General features: G+C 42.6%; 2 protein-coding genes across 23 annotated transcripts in view; one reads left to right on the top strand and one right to left on the bottom strand.

Annotated features, from left to right (window-relative positions):
• Positions 1 to 14296, bottom strand: part of NCOR1 (nuclear receptor corepressor 1) — a 153056-nt gene extending 138760 nt beyond the window's left edge. For 16 of the 18 annotated variants that reach the window (XM_045085412.1, XM_045085418.1, XM_045085428.1 and 13 more), the window contains exon 1: positions 13530 to 13739. The gene's annotated coding sequence lies outside the window, so the exon portion shown is untranslated. Of the gene's footprint in view, positions 1 to 13529; positions 13741 to 14167 lie in introns of those variants that run through there. The other 2 variants (XM_013049607.2, XM_045085424.1) reach the window with 2 other exon arrangements.
• Positions 14297 to 14464: 168 nt separating this feature from the next.
• The window catches only part of PIGL (phosphatidylinositol glycan anchor biosynthesis class L), a 67848-nt gene continuing 63616 nt past the window's right edge, over positions 14465 to 18696 (top strand). For all 5 annotated transcript variants that reach the window (XM_045085432.1, XM_045085431.1, XM_045085430.1 and 2 more), the window contains exon 1: positions 14465 to 15075. In XM_045085432.1, coding sequence (XP_044941367.1) covers positions 14841 to 15075 — 235 coding nt within the window. In that variant the 5' untranslated portion in view covers positions 14465 to 14840. The remainder of the gene's footprint in view (positions 15076 to 18696) is intronic.

The following is an 18696-nucleotide window of genomic DNA, read 5'->3' as shown; positions in this document are numbered from 1 at the left end:
TTTGGGTTTTTTTTTTTCTTAAGATTTTATTTATTTGTCAGAGAGAGAGAGAGAAAGAGCGCTCACAAGCAGGCAGAGTGGCAGACAGAGGGACAGAGAGGCAGAGAGAGAAGCAGGCTCCCCGCTGAGCAAGGAGCCTGATGAGGAACTTGATCCCAGGACCCTCGGATCATGACCTGAGCCAAAGGCAGCCGCTTAACCGACTGAGCCACCCAGGCATCCCTTGTTTTTGTTTTTTAACCAGACTCTTTCTTTTTAAATATGTTACATGGAGCCAAATGTATAAAACCCATGGAAAAGAAATACTCCGATTCAATGAGAATGGGGACCTTTACAAGCTACCTCTTCGGTCCCCCCAAACAAGTCCTGCCTTCTGCCCTCACTCCAGTCAGGGCTCACCAAGATACCTCTTTTACAAGAATTCAGTTTAACGTTAAGGCTGAAGGGGAAAAGGAGACCTTAAATGGTAGTTTCAAAATTTCTAATTCAGTCCTTAGCACCAAAACTCATTACCTTGGGGTTAGTTACATTCCTGATTTGTGAATTTTTATGAAACCTAGTCAAAGTTTTATGCACAATCCCCTCATAACATTAACTATATAACAATATCATAGGATGAGAATATACTAAAAGTAGATGCATTATAAGTGAGAAGAGCACATTCCATTGGCATTTTTTTTAAAGGGGGGGAGGGGTGAGGGACAGTGAATCTTAAACAGGCTCCATGTTCAGCTCAGGGTCTGACACAGGGGGGCTCAATTCCACCACCCAGAGATCACGACCTGAGCCAAAATCAAGAGTCATATGCTTAACTAAGCCACGCAACCACCCCACATTTCATCTGAATTTTATGAATAAACCCCAAACTAGTCTCGTTTGTTTTGTAAACAGGCAATAAAACATAGTAAAATGAAACTGGTCTACTTAAATTCCTTTTTTAATCTTCCCCTATAAAAGTAAAAAAGACAGACATCAATTTACTCAACAGGAAACTTCTCTTGCATCAACAAAATTCCAAAAAAAATCCCTCCCCACCCCAAAAATAAAAGTCCAATTCCCTCTCACCAGGAACTCCTGGCTTTTGGCCTACAATCTTTGCATAACCAAAATGTACTTGGACAGGTTTTCAAGGTGGCCTAAGCTATCTTGGAAAAAATAGCTAAAAATATACTTCACTGTGGCGGGACTGCAAATGCCTCTCCAGATAAGCAAGAATGAATACACCAAGGGTCACAACAGAGGAGAAGCCCATGTTTTACCAAAGCAAAAAAAAAAAAAAAAAAAAGGACCCTACAAAATATACAATTCAATTTTCTTTTAAATGATCAAAGAATAAAACCTTTTGATACAAAAGTATGGGATAGAAGAATGGCTTCTGTGATACCGCAGGTGACAAAGTATTAGTTATTAACCTGAGACAAATCAGGTCACACTAATTCTCATAAAGCAGCCCAGCTCTAGTCCAAACCCAAAAGTATTTTAAGCAAGGAGAAGCTAAAGGCCACCCCCTGTGACAGCCCAGCTACCTAAGGCTCTCCAGACTGGTCATGACTTAAAGAAAGTGGGCCTCCTGGGGCGCCTGGGTGGCTCTGTCAGTTAAACATCTGCCTTCAGCTCAGGTCATGATCCCAGGCTCCTGGCTCAATCGGGGGGGCCTACTTCTCCCTCTCCCTTTGCACCCCAACCCCCCCACACTCATTCCCTTTCTCTTCCGCTCTCTCTCTCTCAAATAAAATCTTTTTGAAAAAGAAAGCAGACCTCCTGAGCCCATCTCAGAGGCCAGTCTTGAACAGAAATCCTAGTAATCAAGTGGATTCTGTAATTTGTATGAGGTTGGAGAGGTGTTTTATTCACAACTAAAATTTCTCCTGTAAAATAAACTGAGGCATTTGTCCCTCAAACAAACAAACAAACAAAGGAGCTACTCTGCGGGAAGGCCATTAACAAAGTATTTATTTTACTTGTAGGCTCTTCTGAACACCTCACTTAGAAGACAGATGAATGAGAGCTAAAGAAAAAAAGGCCTTTCAGGTTCAACTATCTGACCCCAATCAAGTAAGATGTTAAAAGAAACATTAGTAAGGGCATAATTATTTGATTACTCTAATATGGGCATTCAACAAATAACTCCTAAACTTGCGGGGGGGGGGGGGTGCTGCTTTCATCCTATATAAAGTGAGAAAAGAAAAATTTCCCAAGACAGCAGTAGTAGACAACAACGCAACTGAGAACTATGTGGTACAGCTGCACTATACTGAACCGATTCTCTAAGCAACATTCATTCCAGCAACTATAAGAAATGAATATACTGGGGCGCCTGCATGGCTCAGTCATTAAGCATCTGCCTTCAGCTCAGGTCATGATTCCAGGATCCTGGGATCGAGCTCCGCAAGAGGAAGCCTGCTTCTCCCTCTCCCATTCCCCATGCTTGTGTTCCCTCTCTCGCTGTGTCTCTGTCAAATAAATAAATAAAATCTTAAAAAAAAGGGGGGGGGGAGAAATGAATATACTGCAGAATTAATAGACAGGATGACAACTAAGAAGAATTTTTAAAGTTACCATTTACTGAGTCTTTATTACATACTAGGCAGTATATTAAGAGCTTGGCCTGCAAGCTCACCTAAAACTAATTCCATTATTATTCCTAATTACAGCTTTTGAGAGCCTGAGTAACTTCCCCAAGGTTGGTTTGTTTTTAACTCCAAAACAGATCTCTTAAAGATCCTATGATGCTGTCTCCCCCTTGACCCACTAACAGAGACTGCTACAGGTTATGAAGCAAAATCAAACAAGGCTACTCAACAGACTATTTCTAAGGCATACACCACAATAAGGTAGAAAAAAAGCAACTGACTTAAAATTTATTGAAGTTCTATACAAAAAACAAAGCCACCAGATGCATATGAGGGCAGGGACCAACTCTGTTTTGCTCACATGGCCTCCCCAGCACCTAACAGCACTTAGCTCTCAGTAACACCCATTCCAATAGTAAGTCCTGTTCTTCCTTCCACAGACCCACCCCAAGCCCCTCACACTTCTCCATCTCCACTACCCTCACCCTCACTTCTTACTACAAAAAAAAGAACCCTAACTGGACCTCCCACGTTAATACTTCTCTCCACTCAAAAAGCTGTATGATCTCTTTAAAACATAAATCAGAACATGTCACTCTTCTGCTTAAGACTCTCCAGGGGGCCACCACACTCCTTAAATAAAATCCCAACTTCTCACTCCGGCCCACAAGGCCCCACCTGATCTGGCCTGCTTCCTCTCCAGATTGCTCAGTAGGTCCCAGCAACATGAGCTTCCTTCCAGTCCCTTCATCCTGCGCCAGGACCTGACTTGCCTCAGGACTTTGTCCTTCTTTACTCTCTGCCTGGAATGCTCTTCCTGACTCATTCAAGTGGCTGACTCCTTTTTTTATCAAACTTAGCCTTTCAGTTCCAATGTCATCTCCGAAAGGCCTTTCCCAACCACTTATAAAGTGGGTTCCCATTAGGTATTCTCAACCACATAAGCCTTTTTTTTCTCCTTTATAAATGAATCTCAACCTGAAATGGATTTGTCTGTTTTATTTCATTATACTCTGTCCTCCCCCACCAGAATATAAACTGTTTGACTCCCTACCATATATTTTGAACAAAAGAAGTAAGAGCAGCATGCGGGTGGCTCAGCTGGCTAAGCATCTGCCTTCACCTTAGGTCATGATCCCAGGGTCTTGGGACTGACCCCACGTTAGGCTCCCTGCTCAATGGAAGGCCTATTTTTCCCTCTCCCTCTACTTATCCCCCTGCTTATGCATGCGCGCACTCGCGGGCTCGCGCGCTCTCTGTCTGTCTCTCTCTGTGTTAAATAAATAAATAAAATCTTTAAAAAGAAGAAGAAATGGATAGAACTTATTTGAAAAGTTTGAAAACCTACTGAAGAACATAAAAAAGTCTATTTGAACAAAAGAAGAGGAAGTACATAAAGTCAATCTTCCAAAATTAACCTATAAATTTTTGGTATTTCTAGTCAATATGCAGTATTCCCCATAAAAATCTCAGGAAGATGTCTTACTGAGCATCACAGAATAATTCAAAAGTTCATCTGGGAGAATACACGGACCAGAATTATCAAAGCTAAGGGAAAAAAAACAGAGTATTGAAGAGGGAACCTATCAGCTTTAAAATTATAAATCTGGGACACCTGAGTGGCATAGTCAGTTAAGCAACCAACTCTTGGTTCCACCTCAGGTCATTGTGAGATAAAGCCCCATGATAGGCTCCACGTTCAGTAGGTACTTGGCTTGAAGTTCTCTCTCCCTCTTCCTCTGCCTACTCCCCCACTCCCCAAATGCACCCTCCACACTCTCTCTCTCTTACTGAAATAACTTTTTAAAAAGTAAGTAAATAAATAATAAAATTATGAAACAGCAATTTAAAAGATATGAGATCAAGAACATAATAAATAGAAACAGTTCTGAACATATTTAGTAAACGACGAAGGTTACGAATCTAATCAGTGGACCAAAGGCTGAATGAACAGTGCTCACACAACTGGCTAACTACCTGGAGGAGAAAACATACACACGTATATTCCCCAAATCTCTCTACTTCATTTCCTACCCTAGAAAGAAATTCCAGATGAATCAAAAAAATAAGAAGTGAAAAAATAGGAAAGAAAAAAGAATGAAAGTTCCATTAAAATCTGGGGACTTCTTTGTCTAAAAAATACAAAAAGGCATACGGTCAAGTCTTCCTCTCTTCTTACATGCTTCAGTGACTCAGTTCTTACAACAACCAACATTACCAGTTTCTTGAGTTTCATTCAGAAATATCCTATAACATACAAGTAAATATGTATACATTATTTTTCCTCTTTAAAACAATCAGTAGCATACTGTGCAATAATATTCCTCACGTTACTTTTTTAGTTTGATAAGTGAATATTTTAAATTTTAGCATATCTAAGTAGAGCATGAAACCCAGAAGCCATACATGGACTACTAATGAAGACAGCTAACATTTATTATTTACTTACTATGTGTCAGCCTCTGTACTAAATGTTATCTTACATTATCTCCAGTCTAAAAATAAACAAACTAGAGCGCCTGGGTGGCTCAGTCAGTTAAGGGTCTACCTTCTGCACAGGTCATGATCCCAGGGTCCTGGGATCGAGCCCCGCATCAGGCTCTAGGCTCAGCAGAGCGCCTGCTTTCCTTCCTCTCTCTATTCCATCTGTCAAATAGATAAATAAAATCTTTAAAAAATAATAATAATAATAATATAATTTTAAAAATAAGGAAACTAAAGGGGGCGCCTGGGTGGCTCAGTGGGTTAAGCTGCTGCCTTCGGCTCAGGTCATGATCTCAGGGTCCTGGGATCGAGTCCCGCATCGGGCTCTCTGCTCAGCAGGGAGCCTGCTTCCTTCTCTCTCTCTCTGCCTGCCTCTCAGTGTACTTGTAATTTCTCTCTGTCAAATAAATAAATAAAATCTAAAAAAAATAAAAAATAAGGAAACTAAGGCTTAGAGAGGTTAGGTAATGTGCCCAAGGTCACACAGTCAGCACAGAGCAGGACTGGGTATATCAGACTACATAATAACACAAAAGGGAGGGGCACCTGGATGGCTCAGTCCGTTGAGTGTCCTAACTCTTGATTTTGGCTCGGGCATGAAGCCTGCTTCAGATTCTCTGTCCCTCTGCCCCTCCCCCTGCCTGTCTCTTTCCCTCTCTCTCAAAAACAAACACACAAAAGAATAGCTTGGGGGAGGGGGGGAGACTGTGCACATGTCTGAAAAAAGTGAATGCCTTAATATAGAGAGCTCTTCAAATCAGTCTGAAAAACTCTCCATCGAAAAATAACCAAAAGGAGGCAATTATAAAAGAAACACAATTCCCCTCATAAAAAAAAATTTCAACGTCAGTAGTAATTGATAAAAAGCCAATTATAATCACTCCCCCCACACACCCTTTAAATTTTCAAAATTTTTCATTTGTAACATCCACTACTGGCCAGGGTTTGGGGCACACCCATACACTTGTATCAGTATCTTTCCAAACCTGTACTATGGAGGTAACAGCAACTCTACTTCCAGAATCCACCCTACAAAGTTGCCTGCACCAGTACACAAAATAAATACACACAAATAATTCACCTCAGCTTTGTTTTTCTGAAAAACAAAACAGAACAAAACTAAACAACACCAGTAGCCATAAATAGATTAAACAAATCATGTATTATTTATGTATTTTCATAAACAATACTATGCAGCCATTAATGACAGAAGTAGCTCTAAATATTCCAACACTTAGCGGGAATACATGAAAGAACAATATATTATGATCCTGTAACATAGGAAATTACACACACACACACACAAAAAAAATCTGAAAGAATACGCAACACTTAAAAGATTGTATCTAGGAAGTGGTACTTTCAACTTCTCTATATACTTCTGTAAAACAACATATTACTTACAATAGATGAAACAAAGATTCTAAAATAACACAACCTCCTTCACTCAATTAAAATGGCTCTATGTGAATATACAGCAACTTTTCCTTCCACCCTTCCCCTCCTGCTCTGTTTCGTTCCCTCCTTCCCTCTCTTTCCCTCTTCCCCCAACACATATGCACCCACACACACAGAGTTAATGGACTATATACTCCCTACATCTGGTATATTTACACTGTGTATATTTTAGGCTGTAACTCCTAGAAAGCACAAGTTTTGGTTTCATTCCAAATACATAAACGTTATTGTAATTCAAAACTGAATTAAAAGGACCTAATCAAAAGTAATACAGTTCAAAGACATGATGGTTACAATTTAGAACAAATACTTCCAAGTTATACAAATCTGTACACTAGTGCCAATAGAAATGAACTGCCTAAAACAAATACTCTGACTTTGAATGGTCTGTGACAACAAAAATGTCAAGTAGAGTCTGTCAGTTAAATAGAAAGAGGCAAACTGTAACCAGAACGGTGACCCTCACAGCAAAACTAAGTGTCAAATTTTCCTAGAAAAATGTAACCTCAACTTATTCTGGTTTGATATCAGGTTATTCATATATAACCAAACAAAAACCAAAATGAAAACAAAAAGCCCAGCCCAAATTTTATTCCTCCAAGTAGACGGTGGGGTGAGTCAAAATAACTTGGTCATCTTGACTTTTCCTCTGCTCTTGACTAGTCTACTTAAAGATTTAAATTTTTTTTAAGATTTTATTTATTTATTTGGCAGACAGAGATCACAAGTAGGCAGAGGCAGACAGAGAGAGAGGAAGGAAAGCAGGCTCTGCTGAGCAGAGAGCACAATGTGGGGCTCGATCCCAGGACCCTGGGACCATGACCTGAGCCGAAGACAGAGGCTTAACCCACTGAGTCACCCAGGTGGCCTAAAGATTTAATTTTTGATATAAAACCAATCAGCACTATTCTTTCAAAGGGAACCCTTCAAAGGTATTCTTCAATAACGCTACTTCACTAATTCACAATTTTTTCCAACCACTGAAACTACTCCAAAATTCCCTGTGTGTGTGTGTATAGATATATATATCTATGCACACATATGCTTGTTCTACCATTATTTGCAAATACAGTCAGATGAACCAATCCCATCCTTTCTCTTTCTCCCCAAAATCCCAGTAAACTGACAAAAATATTTTTTAAATGATTTGATAATTCACAGATTATACTTTTTTTTTCTCTCGCTGATGCTGGTAAATTTCTATCTGTTTTTAAGTTTACATAAACTGGGAAGCCTGGGTGGCTCAGTTGATTAAGTGGCTGCCTTGGGCTCAGGTCATGATTCCAGGATCAAGTCTGGAATCAGGGAGCCTGCTTCTCCCTCTCACTCTGCCTGCTGTAAATTTTTTTTTTTAACTTTAAATTTACATAAACTATTCACCAAGTTCCCACATGTGTATCAGTCAGCTTCTTCAACAATCTAGAACTTAGGGGCGCCTGGATGGCTCAGTGGGTTAAAGCCTCTGCCTTCGTCTCAGGTCATGATCCCACGGTCCAGGGATGGAGCCCCGCATCCGGCTCTCTGCTCAGTGGGGAGCCTGCTTCCTCCTGTCTCTCTGCCTGCCTCTCTGCCTACTTGTGATCTCTGTCTGTCAAATAAATAAATAAAATCTTTTAAAAAAAAAATCTAGCACTTAGGTTTTTTATGCATTTAGCAAATTTCTATTACACACTTCCTGGGTACAATGTTATTCTGGAAGCTGGGCTAGACATGAGATACAGACATGCCCACAATGGGCTTATGGTCTAACAGGGACTAAATGGACATGTACCTAAATAACTATGATATTATAATAGAGGCATAAGTAAAGCACTAAGAACTTCCAAAACGAGAAATACACATCTTTGGAGAACAGGGAGTAGGAGGAAGACTTCCTGGCTAAAGTAATATGTGATTAAACCCTCAAAAAATAGGCAGAATTAAAAAAAAAAAAAAAAGGCAGAATTTAGATGTGGTAGATTTCAGAAGTAAAGCACATTAGGCTAAACAGGCATATTATCTAACAGCCCGAGTGGAATGACATGCTTCAGTACTCGTGTGAGAATATCAGTTGAAAAAGAACATACGCTTCTTTCTTTAAATTTAACAGCGTAAGTACCTATAGAAAACTAATACTACACGTGTTCTTTTTTTTTAATTAATTTATTTATTTTCAGAAAAACAGTATTCATTATTTTTTCACCACACCCAGTGCTCCATGCAATCCATGCCCTCTATAATACCCACCACCTGGTATCCCAACCTCCCACCCCCCTGCCACTTCAAACCCTTCAGATTGTTGTTCAGAGTCCATAGTCTCTCATGATTCACCTCCCCTTCCAACTTACCCCAACTCCCTTCTCCTCTCTAACACCCCTTGTCCTCCATGATATTTGTTATGCTCCACAAATAAGTGAAACCATATAACTGACTCTCTCTGCTTGACTTATTTCACTCAGCATAATCTCTTCCAGTCCCGTCCATGTTGCTACAAAAGTTGGGTATTCGTCCTTTCTGATGGAGGCATAATACTCCATAGTGTATATGGACCACATCTTCTTTATCCATTCGTCCGCTGAAGGGCGTCTTGATTCTTTCTATTACACATGTTCTTTTCAACACAGCATTAATAATACACTTCATGGGGTGCCTGGGTGGCTCAGTAGGTTAAGCCTCTGCCTTAGGCTCGGGTCATGATCTCAGGGTCCTGGGATCGAGTCCCACATCGGGCTCTCTGCTCAGCAGGGAGCCTGCTTCCTCCTCTCTCTCTCTCTCTGCCTGCCTCTCTGCCTACTTGTGATCTCTGTCAAATAAATAAATAAAATCTTAAAAAAAAAAAAAAAAAAAGTCCAGAAGTTTGAAAGTAAGTGAAGCAAGGGGGTGTCTAGGTGGCTCAATTAGTTAAGCATCTACCTTCAGCTCAGGTCATGATCTCTGGGTTCTGGGTTCCAGCCCCTGCATCGGGCTCCCAGCTGGGTGGGGAGCCTGCTTCTCCTTCTCCCTCTGCCCCTCCGCCCTCCTGCTTGTGCTCTCTTCTCTCTATCCCAAATAAAGAAAGAAAATATTAAAAAAAAAAAAAAGAAAGAAAGAAAGTAAAGGAAGCAATAGTTAATTTATAAAGCAATTTATAGCCTGTTTGGGTCTCAGAAGTTCCTAACCATCGACCTAATACAATTTCTATTACTGTAAAACTTAAATTCCATAAAATATCACTAGGTCCAGATAACCTCAGACATTTTTGTTTAGGAAGATACTCATCATAGATTAAAAACTAAGCAAACCAAATAATTCCCAGTGATCATATTACTGATGTAGATCAAAACTAATTTTTTTCAAACTATATTTTCACTGAGGAAATTTAAAGTTAAGATAAACTCAATACCTAACTGAGTAAGTTATCTCCCTTTCCCCATCCACTCAATTTTTGTTCTAATTATCAATCATAACACTGAATCATCCTATGCATGAGATGGTGGAATGGATGAGTCCTACACTGGATGTCAAAAGCCTGGATCCTACCACTGGCCAACTGCAACAATTTAGGGAAATCACCTCACTTCCATGATCTTCAGTTTATCCACAAGTAAAATAAGACTAGAGTATCTAGTCTATTATTATCTAGTCTTACTATGTATTGTCATCTAAATCCTATAATTTCTATAAATTATCAGCATTTAATTTTAACCAATGTAGATGGGGTTGGGGGCAGGGTCTTGTGGGTTTGGGGGGGTCTGCGATCACTTTTAAGTAAAAGGAACAGCACACACAGGAGTCCAACTGAAGAACTCCATAAGAACATTAACATGGCTTTGTATGGTCTCACTCTCAAATGCAAAGAGAACAAACGAACAAAAACAGAAAAAAAGAAGTATGTTGGATCTGAACACTACCCAACTAATATTTTGACCACACAAGCTTCTAGGGTAGAAAAAATGGTAGAAGAACAGTAAAAATGTTCAAGGGAAACCACCATCACAAGAATACCAAATAAAAAACAGATGCCCTACATACACTTATTGCTACATGACAGAAGCTTTTCATAGCTTTTCAATACTCCTAAGTCCCGACAGAAGAAAAAAAAGTGTTTTCTTAACCATCAATCTAAATGTACTTCTTGCATCCTCAAACCTGAAAAAGGCAAAATAACAGGCAATCCTAACTAACTTATTTGTGCACATAACTGATCTGCTCAACTTTATACCTTTACAGCATTTAGTAATGTACCCTGAACATAAAAGGCACGGCACACCAGTTGAACAAGTGAATGAACTACATATGAATCTCTAATCCACAAATGTGTCCATAGAAAATAAATCTGGTCAAGCTTTACTACTTCTTTGGAAGGTATTCTAGAAAAATGCAACATCTGAAGAAAAGAAACAGAAGTAACTAAATACGCCAGACTTCCAGTTCCCAGGCATCAGTAAGAATTTAAACTTGCAAATAAGACATCCGAAATACAATTAAAACTGAGTAACAAAACACACTCAAAAAAACAAAACCAAAACCTGAGTAACAAATAGCCTGAAATTTACCTACATCTATGCCTGCCCTATTCAAAAGCCTTTGCTTCCTACTGCAGTAATGGTAAGAAAATCTCTCCACTTCCCAAAGTTTAAAAAAAGCTTACAAAAACTTGACTACATTTACCTAGCGTTGGAACCAAATTTTACTCAGTTAAATTCAAAGAAACATAAGTTATTTTCAAGCAATTTCTTAAAAAAAAAAATTATGTGAACACACAGAATACTGTCTGATTATATCCAACAAGAAATTCAGTTTAAAATAGATCTTCCATGGGGCGCCTGGGTGGCTCAGTGAGTTAAAGCCACTGCCTTTGGCTCAGGTCATGATCCCAGGGTCTTGGGATCGACCACATCGGGTTCTCTGCTCAGCGGGGAGCCTGCTTCCTCCAGTCTCTCTGCCTACTTGTGATCTCTATCAAGTAAATAAAATCTTTAAAAAGTAAAAAAATAAAATAAAATAAAATAGATCTTCCTAAGAGGCCATGGAGGGAATCACAGCTATACAGATATTTCATAGTGGGTAACAGGCCTATTTAGGTTAAAGTGTAATGTGAACACATTTTTCTAATTAGAATACAATGTTTATTCATTCAACAAACATTTGCAGTGCCAATATCCTACAAATAAAATAAAATCCTACATAGTGCCTCAAACAAAGATAAAATCGGAGAAGGGCCTATTCTGATCTCAAGAAGAGATAAAACTAGTTCGGAAATACCTAAATACAAGGTAGAAAGTGTGTGTGAACGCCATGGGAGATGTGCAGATAAGCATTTCAGAGGAGTGCAAAGGAAGTTGTTACTACCTCACAGAAACATAACCCTTTCTGTTTAAAGCAATTTCATAACTATTAACTCTCTTAAGATCACAGCAGCCAGCCCTAGGAGAGTGGATGCCTTCCTACTATCATAGACCAAGAAATGGAAGCAAAGAAAGATTGATCATGTTCCAAAATGTCAAATAGTAAAAGGAAGAATCAGGACTCATGTCCTGATTGTATTTTCACTGGGGGAGTAGTTCAACATATGGCAAGGCTTTTGCAAAAGGAAAGAGTATTTTGGTATTGCAAGTAATCCCATCCTTATGTATGTATGTAAGCATATGCATATTATTTATATATATACGCGTGTTAACCTTGATTTCCACTGACAGGTGTGCTTAAAGCAAGGCAAGGCCACTGTGTATTATAAATGTTAAAATAAATAAATATAAGCTTCCACCGGATCTAACAGAATAAGCGAATACAAACAGTTTCTTCCTCCAACAACTTGTGTTTATTTCTTCGGTAATTTTTACCCATTTCTAAGTAAGACAATAAAATTGTTCTATCTGCTCCTGAGCCTAGGCCACTTGGTTCATCCAATAAGTGTCTTTATGAAAGGGCATGTTAAGACATTTTTTTTTAACTATTAAAAATTAAATAATGCCAACGGACCTTCAGTTATGGAAAAGGACAATTCCATGGGATCTACTGGCACGAGCTATGGATCAAGACATGATGAACGAAAGAGAATGAGTGTTTGTAGTCATTTTTAAATCCCGGGCCTGTTGCTCTTGGCTCAGGGTTCCGCCTCTCTTCGTTGCCTCACCAAAATGCACACAAGGAACGCAAATTTCCATGTTAATTAGGACATGCCCAGGGAAGCAAATCTGATACAGGTGAGTACACTAATCCCAAAGATTAGAACTACCTGTACCACTGCTCTCCAAGGTTAACTCTGCTGAAGTGGCGCCATAGCATGCACCATCAGTAAAAGAAAACTGACGCTTCCCAAGCAAACACTTTTCACAAAAATCACTTATTCGCACGTCCACCTCTAGTAACGACTACACCTAATCCAGTCCAATCGAAGAATTCAGTCCACTCTCCCAGAAGACCGGCTTCTCAATTACAGTTTCCCAAATCCCTCTTCCTCTATAAATGAGAATTCACCGACTTCACCCAGTAAAACAGCGATAATAAAAGGCAGAGGTTCCGATCTTTGCCATCTCCACCACAACCCACCCTTCGCCATTACACCCCGAAGGGGTTTGCTTAGAAGGTGAACTACTTTGCTCTCCACGCACTTGTCCATCGCTGTCACCCTCCTGAAGCCCTTCCACACTCCCGAGACTGCCACCAACTCCGCCTCGGAGCGAGCCCAGGCCCGCCACCTGTGCCGGCCCCACCTGGACTCCCCCGGCCCTCCCCGGCTCCCTCGGCCCGGCCCGCAGGACTCCGCACGCCCCCTCCCCACAGGACACCCGGCCGGCCGCAGCCCATTCTTCCTCCAAACTCCATAAGCCTCTTCCACTCGCCCAGCCCCAGCTCCCCGCCGCGCCCGACTCGCCCCGGGCAGCCGAGGGGAAGAGCCCGGGCGTCCGCGGCGGGACCCGACCTACCGGGCCCGCGACGCCCCTCGCTGGACCGAGAAGCCGCTCCGGCGGCCGGCGCCCTAGGAGCCCTCGGAAGCCCGGGAGCGAGCTGGGGGCCCGGAGGCCGGGGCTGCGGGCGCCGTGGCCTACTCACCAGGAGCTGGCGGAGCGTGGTAGCCGGCGCGCCCCCGGGCCTGAGGAGCAGGACGCGGCCCCGGCGCGGGTCCCTATCCCGGGACCTCGCTCGGCGCGGCGAGCTGGGAGCTCACTCCAGCCGCCGCCGCCGCCGCCGCTGCTGCTTCGCCACCTTGGCCGCCATCTTGACTCAACCCCTCTCCCTCCCCCCTGACTCCGGCGGCCGCCGCTAAGGCGGCTCCGGCGCCGGCTCCTCCTCCTTCCGGAGGGCTGGGAGACCGACTCCCTCCGCTGGCCGAGCGCGGCTCCTACCTCGGCCGAGCTTCCTGGGCCTCCCCGCGCCGGGTCCCCTCGGCTCTGCCCTCGGCCTGGCGGCGGCGGTCCCCTCGAGCGAAGACGGGGCCGGGGCCGCGGCCGCGCCCGGCCGGACCCAGCGCGCTGCCATCGCGCCCTCGGGCCGAGGCGCTCGCCGCGAGCCGGCCGGCTGCCGCGCGCTCAGGGCCTTCCCCGGGCCGTGGGAAAAGGAAGGATCCGAGGCCATGCCTCGGGCCCTGCGAGCCCTCCGCGGCGCGGCGGCCGCCGCCTCCTCGGCCCGGGCTGCGGGAAGGAAAGTCAGGTCCCCAGGGCTGGGAGCCGGAGGGCTGCACGGCGACCTACCCAAGGGTCTGCGGCTGTAATTCGCAGCGGGACTTCACAGCACGTCAGACGATGCTGATTTGTCCGTGATGTCGTTCCTTAATCTAAAGTCACCCGTCGGAGGAGCCCGTGGCTCTCGGCGACCGCGAAGTGCGCTCTCTCGGTCTTACTCTTCTAGGGAAACCACTGGACGGTTCCTCGTCACCGCGTGCGTTTCCCTCCGAGGAGCCACCGCTCCCCATGCCAAAATGGAGAAGGAAAAACCAAGTCGGTTCATTCGGAGAAGGGGCCGACCAGATAATTGGGGGGAAGTCTAGGGTTTTAATAAATGAGTCACAAAAGTGTGAATTGAAGAGAGGAGTGAATTCAAGAGAGGGAGGGCGGGTGTTTTCAAATAATTCTTTTTAAACCCAGAGCACTGTAAGGACAGGGCCGAAAGCTGGACAGCAAGGGGCTCGTCTCCGAAACCCAGAAGGCAAAAGGCGTCGTAGATGCTCCACAAAGTAGAGAGAACTAGATAAAGAATGGTTGGGAGGTGTCCTTGCAAAAGCCACAACAGGAGCCCAACGTTGAAAGCCGCTGGTCGGCAGAACAGTGAAACTCGGAACGCAATTTCCGCGGTTGCAGTTTTCCCGCCGGAGGCTGGGTGTGCTGCAGCCTTCCTCCCGCGCAGGCGCAGTGCCACCCAGAGAGGATGGAAGCCGTGGGTTTTCTGTGTTTGGTCGCTGCGGTCGTAGCGTGGGGCTTCCTCTGGGTTTGGGACTCCTGGGAAAGAATGAGAAGTCAGGAGCCGGCTGGCGTCCCGGGAGATGGAAGTAAAACCCTCCTGGTGATCGCGCACCCCGACGATGAAGCCATGTTCTTTGCTCCCACTTTGCTAGGCTTGGCCCGCCTGAGGCACCGGCTGTCTTTGCTCTGCTTCTCTGCAGGTAGGAGGCTGTAGGCGGGTCGCTGGGAGCGGGGGCTGTGATGCGTATTCAAGTGCCAACCTATTTCAGTGGGCTTCTCCCCGAAGGGAAGCTAAGTTGAGGGAGCTAAGGGAGGACAACGAAGGTCCCTTCTCTGGGCACTTCACGGAGGAGGGTGGCCCCAGCCTGTGGACTGCAGCGGCCAACGTCCCAGGTGGGTTGGGGGTCGTCCCCAGTTGAGGTACTTAGCTGCCAGCAGGATTGAGGAGCACAAGACAACTGCTCACATCTCTTGCATCTAATACCTACGTTTCCGCTGGCAACTGCGACTCTCTACTCGTTGTTCTGTGGAACCTCTTTATATGCTAAAGGACCAAGAATAATGATCTTCCTGTGGGACACCCAACAATCTAGGCTGTAGCGTGCCGGCTCGACCCTTGCCACTTTACTCCGAAAGGTAGCACAGGACCTTCCTGCGGCTTTTAAAATCCACTTTGTGCTAGAGCGTTGCATATGTCAAATTGAAGGGAGAGATTCAGATCATTAGACTAAAAAATAATTTTAGAGTTCATTTCCACCAACTTCGAGGGATGAGGCGTCTCCAAGAGTAAGTCCTGCTTTATCATACAGAAAAGAAGGACTGAGAAAACAAAACCTGACCATGATACTGGTGATATTTGCCCAACTGTATAAATGTCATTGAATTGTACATAGACAATGGGTATGTAAAATTAAACCTCAATAAAGTTATTTTTAACAAATACCCATAACCTCTTTTCCCACTTAGTTGTGTGTCATTACAGTTCTGTTTCGACACTGTTTTTTTACAGATACTCCATTTTATATAATTCTATATTTTTCACTGTACATTAGTTTTTGCTTCCTTACCAAATATTTATTTTTTTACTGTTTTTTAAGAGATTTTATTTATTTGAGAGAGAGCGAGAGCACAGTGGGGACGAACAGAGGGTGAGAGAGAAGCAGACTCCCCACTGAGTAGAGAGCCCTACTGGGGGCTGGATCTTAGGACCCCAAGATCATGACCCCAGCAGAAGGCAGCCTCTTACAAGATTGAGCCACCCAGGTGCCCCTACCAAATATTTATTAGAAATGTATGTGCATATGTTAATTAATTGGATTTAAATAAATAAAAAAGAAATTATAGGTTTAAAAGAGCCATTTTTAAAAGAAAAAAAAAATCTGTGCACTGTGCACTATTAGAAGGTCAGAGCCACAGCATTGACAATACCAAATGCGTAGGATGTGAAGAAAGAAGAACTCTTACTCATTGGTAGTGGGAATGCAAAATGCTTCACCCACTTTGGGAGACTTAGTTTGGCAGTTTCTTATAAAAACTAAACATGCTCTTACCAAACCTTCCAGCAGTCACCCTCCCTGGTGTTTATCCAAAGGAGTTGAAAATATGTCCATGCAAAAACGTGCCCACAGATGTTTATCGCAACTTGACTCATAATTGCCAAAACTTGAGTGCAACCAAAACACCCTTCGGTTAGGAAATAGACAAGTAAGTTGGGACATCCAGGCAATGGAGTATTATTCAATGCTAAAAAGAAATGAGCTATGAATCCCTGAAAAAACATGGAGGAACCTTAACAGCATATCACTAGGTGAAAGAAGCCACTCTGAAAAGGCTACATACTGTGTGATTCCAACCATATGACATTCTGGAGAAGGCAAAATGATAAAGACAGTAAAGCGATCAGTGATTGCCTGGTGTTGGGACGAAAGGAGGGTGAATTGGAGAAGCACAGAGGATTCTTCGGCAGTGAAAATACTGTGTGATATTATAAGGGATGCATGTCTTTGTACATTTTTGTCCAAACCCTCATCCTGTATACCACCAAGAGGGAACCCTAACTTAAACTATGGACTTTAGGTGATTATGATGTATCAGTGTAGGTTCACCCATTGTAACATATAGCACTGCCATGGGGGATGTTGATAATGAGGAAGGCTATGCATGTGTAGGTACGAGGATTAAAGTGAAATCTCCATACCTTCCCCTCAATTTTTCTGTGAACCTAGAGCTGCTCTAAAAAGCATAGTTTTAATTAAAAAAAAAAAACTTAGTACTTAAAAGAAATTATATACTAGTCCTTAGTTTAAACAGTGAAATTAAACAGTGAAAACAAGCTAGATTAGGGTCACATTCTTGTGAAACATAATTTAAGCATTTACCCATGTTAATAAGAACTAGATAATAATAGCCTTTGTTTCAAATTTTTATTTAGATTCTAGTTAATGAACATACAGTGTAACATTGGTTTCAGGATAATAGCCTTTTAAACAGTTTCATAGAGATAAACCTTAATATAGTCATCCCTTTATTATATGTATATTTAGAGGGATTTTTTTTTCCCAGTTTATCACTATTAACAGAAAACAGTGAACATCTTTATGTGTTTCTTATTATTTCATTAGGGCTGATTTCTAAATTTGTCTGTTTTTAAGGCTTTGCATGCAAATCAGATTCTCCAAAACATACCAATTTATATCCTCACTGACAGGTAGTGAGAGTATCTGCCTAAATACAGCACCCTCTCTAACACTGACTAGTATTTTGTAATATTACTTCTTGGCATAACACTTTTTCCCCTCAAATCTTTTGTTGCCAATGAGTTTAACCCATTTTTCATGTATTGTGAATATGGGTCTGAGCACTTTCCTACTCAGTTTGTGCTATTAAGGATATTAATTGTAAATAGATACAGGTAATAATACAGCAAACATTGTTTGCTTTTTTTTTTTTTAATTCAAAAGCTTTTTTTTTTTTTAAGATTTTATTTATTCAACAGACAGCGAGAGATCACAAGTAGGTATAGAGGCAGGCAGAGAGAGAGGGGAAAGCAGGCTCCCTGCTGAGAAGAGAGCCCCACATGGGGCTCGATCCCAGGACCCTGAGATCATGACCTGAGCTGAATTCAGGCAGAGGCTTAACTCATTGAGCCACCCAGGCGCCCCTCATTGTTTGCTTTTAATGGTATTTGTGTTTTATATTACAGCTGTGGGAGTCAAATTATAACATATTTGGTTCAAGATCTAGGAGAGAAACCTGGATATTATTTACCAAGTATTATAGGTACAGTGACTTCTTCAGTAAATTTCTCCTTGTTTTTCAGGAGGTTGAAACCGGAAATTAAAATTTTTTCAAATGAAAAAATATATAGCATTCCCTTAGTACATATTAAATACACAGTAGCTTTGTCTTGCAAGTGTTTCCTCTGACTTGAACTTGACATTTATTTTTTTTTTAAGATTTTATTTATTTATTTGACAGAGAGAAATCACAAGTACACTGAGAGGCAGGCAGAGAGAGAGAGAAGGAAGCAGGCTCCCTGCTGAGCAGAGAGCCCGATGCGGGACTCGATCCCAGGACCCTGAGATCATGACCTGAGCCGAAGGCAGCGGCTTAACTCACTGAGCCACCCAGGCACCCTGAACTTGACATTTAAATTGCTTTCTTTTGGGGCACCTGGGTGGCTCAGTCGTTAAGCATCTGACTTCGACTGGGGTCATGATCCCAGGGTTCTGGGATCAAGCCTGGAATTGGGCTCCCTGCTCAGCAGGAAGTCTGCTTCTCCCTCTCCCACTCCCCCTCTTGTATTCCCTCTCTTGATGTCT

The sequence above is a fragment of the Mustela putorius genome, unplaced genomic scaffold (assembly GCF_011764305.1).
Source record: "Mustela putorius furo isolate JIRA1106 unplaced genomic scaffold, ASM1176430v1.1 tig00000867_pilon_pilon_pilon, whole genome shotgun sequence".
In the NCBI taxonomy this organism is placed as follows: Eukaryota; Metazoa; Chordata; class Mammalia; order Carnivora; family Mustelidae; genus Mustela; species Mustela putorius.
This window is presented reverse-complemented; position numbering and strand designations above follow the sequence as displayed.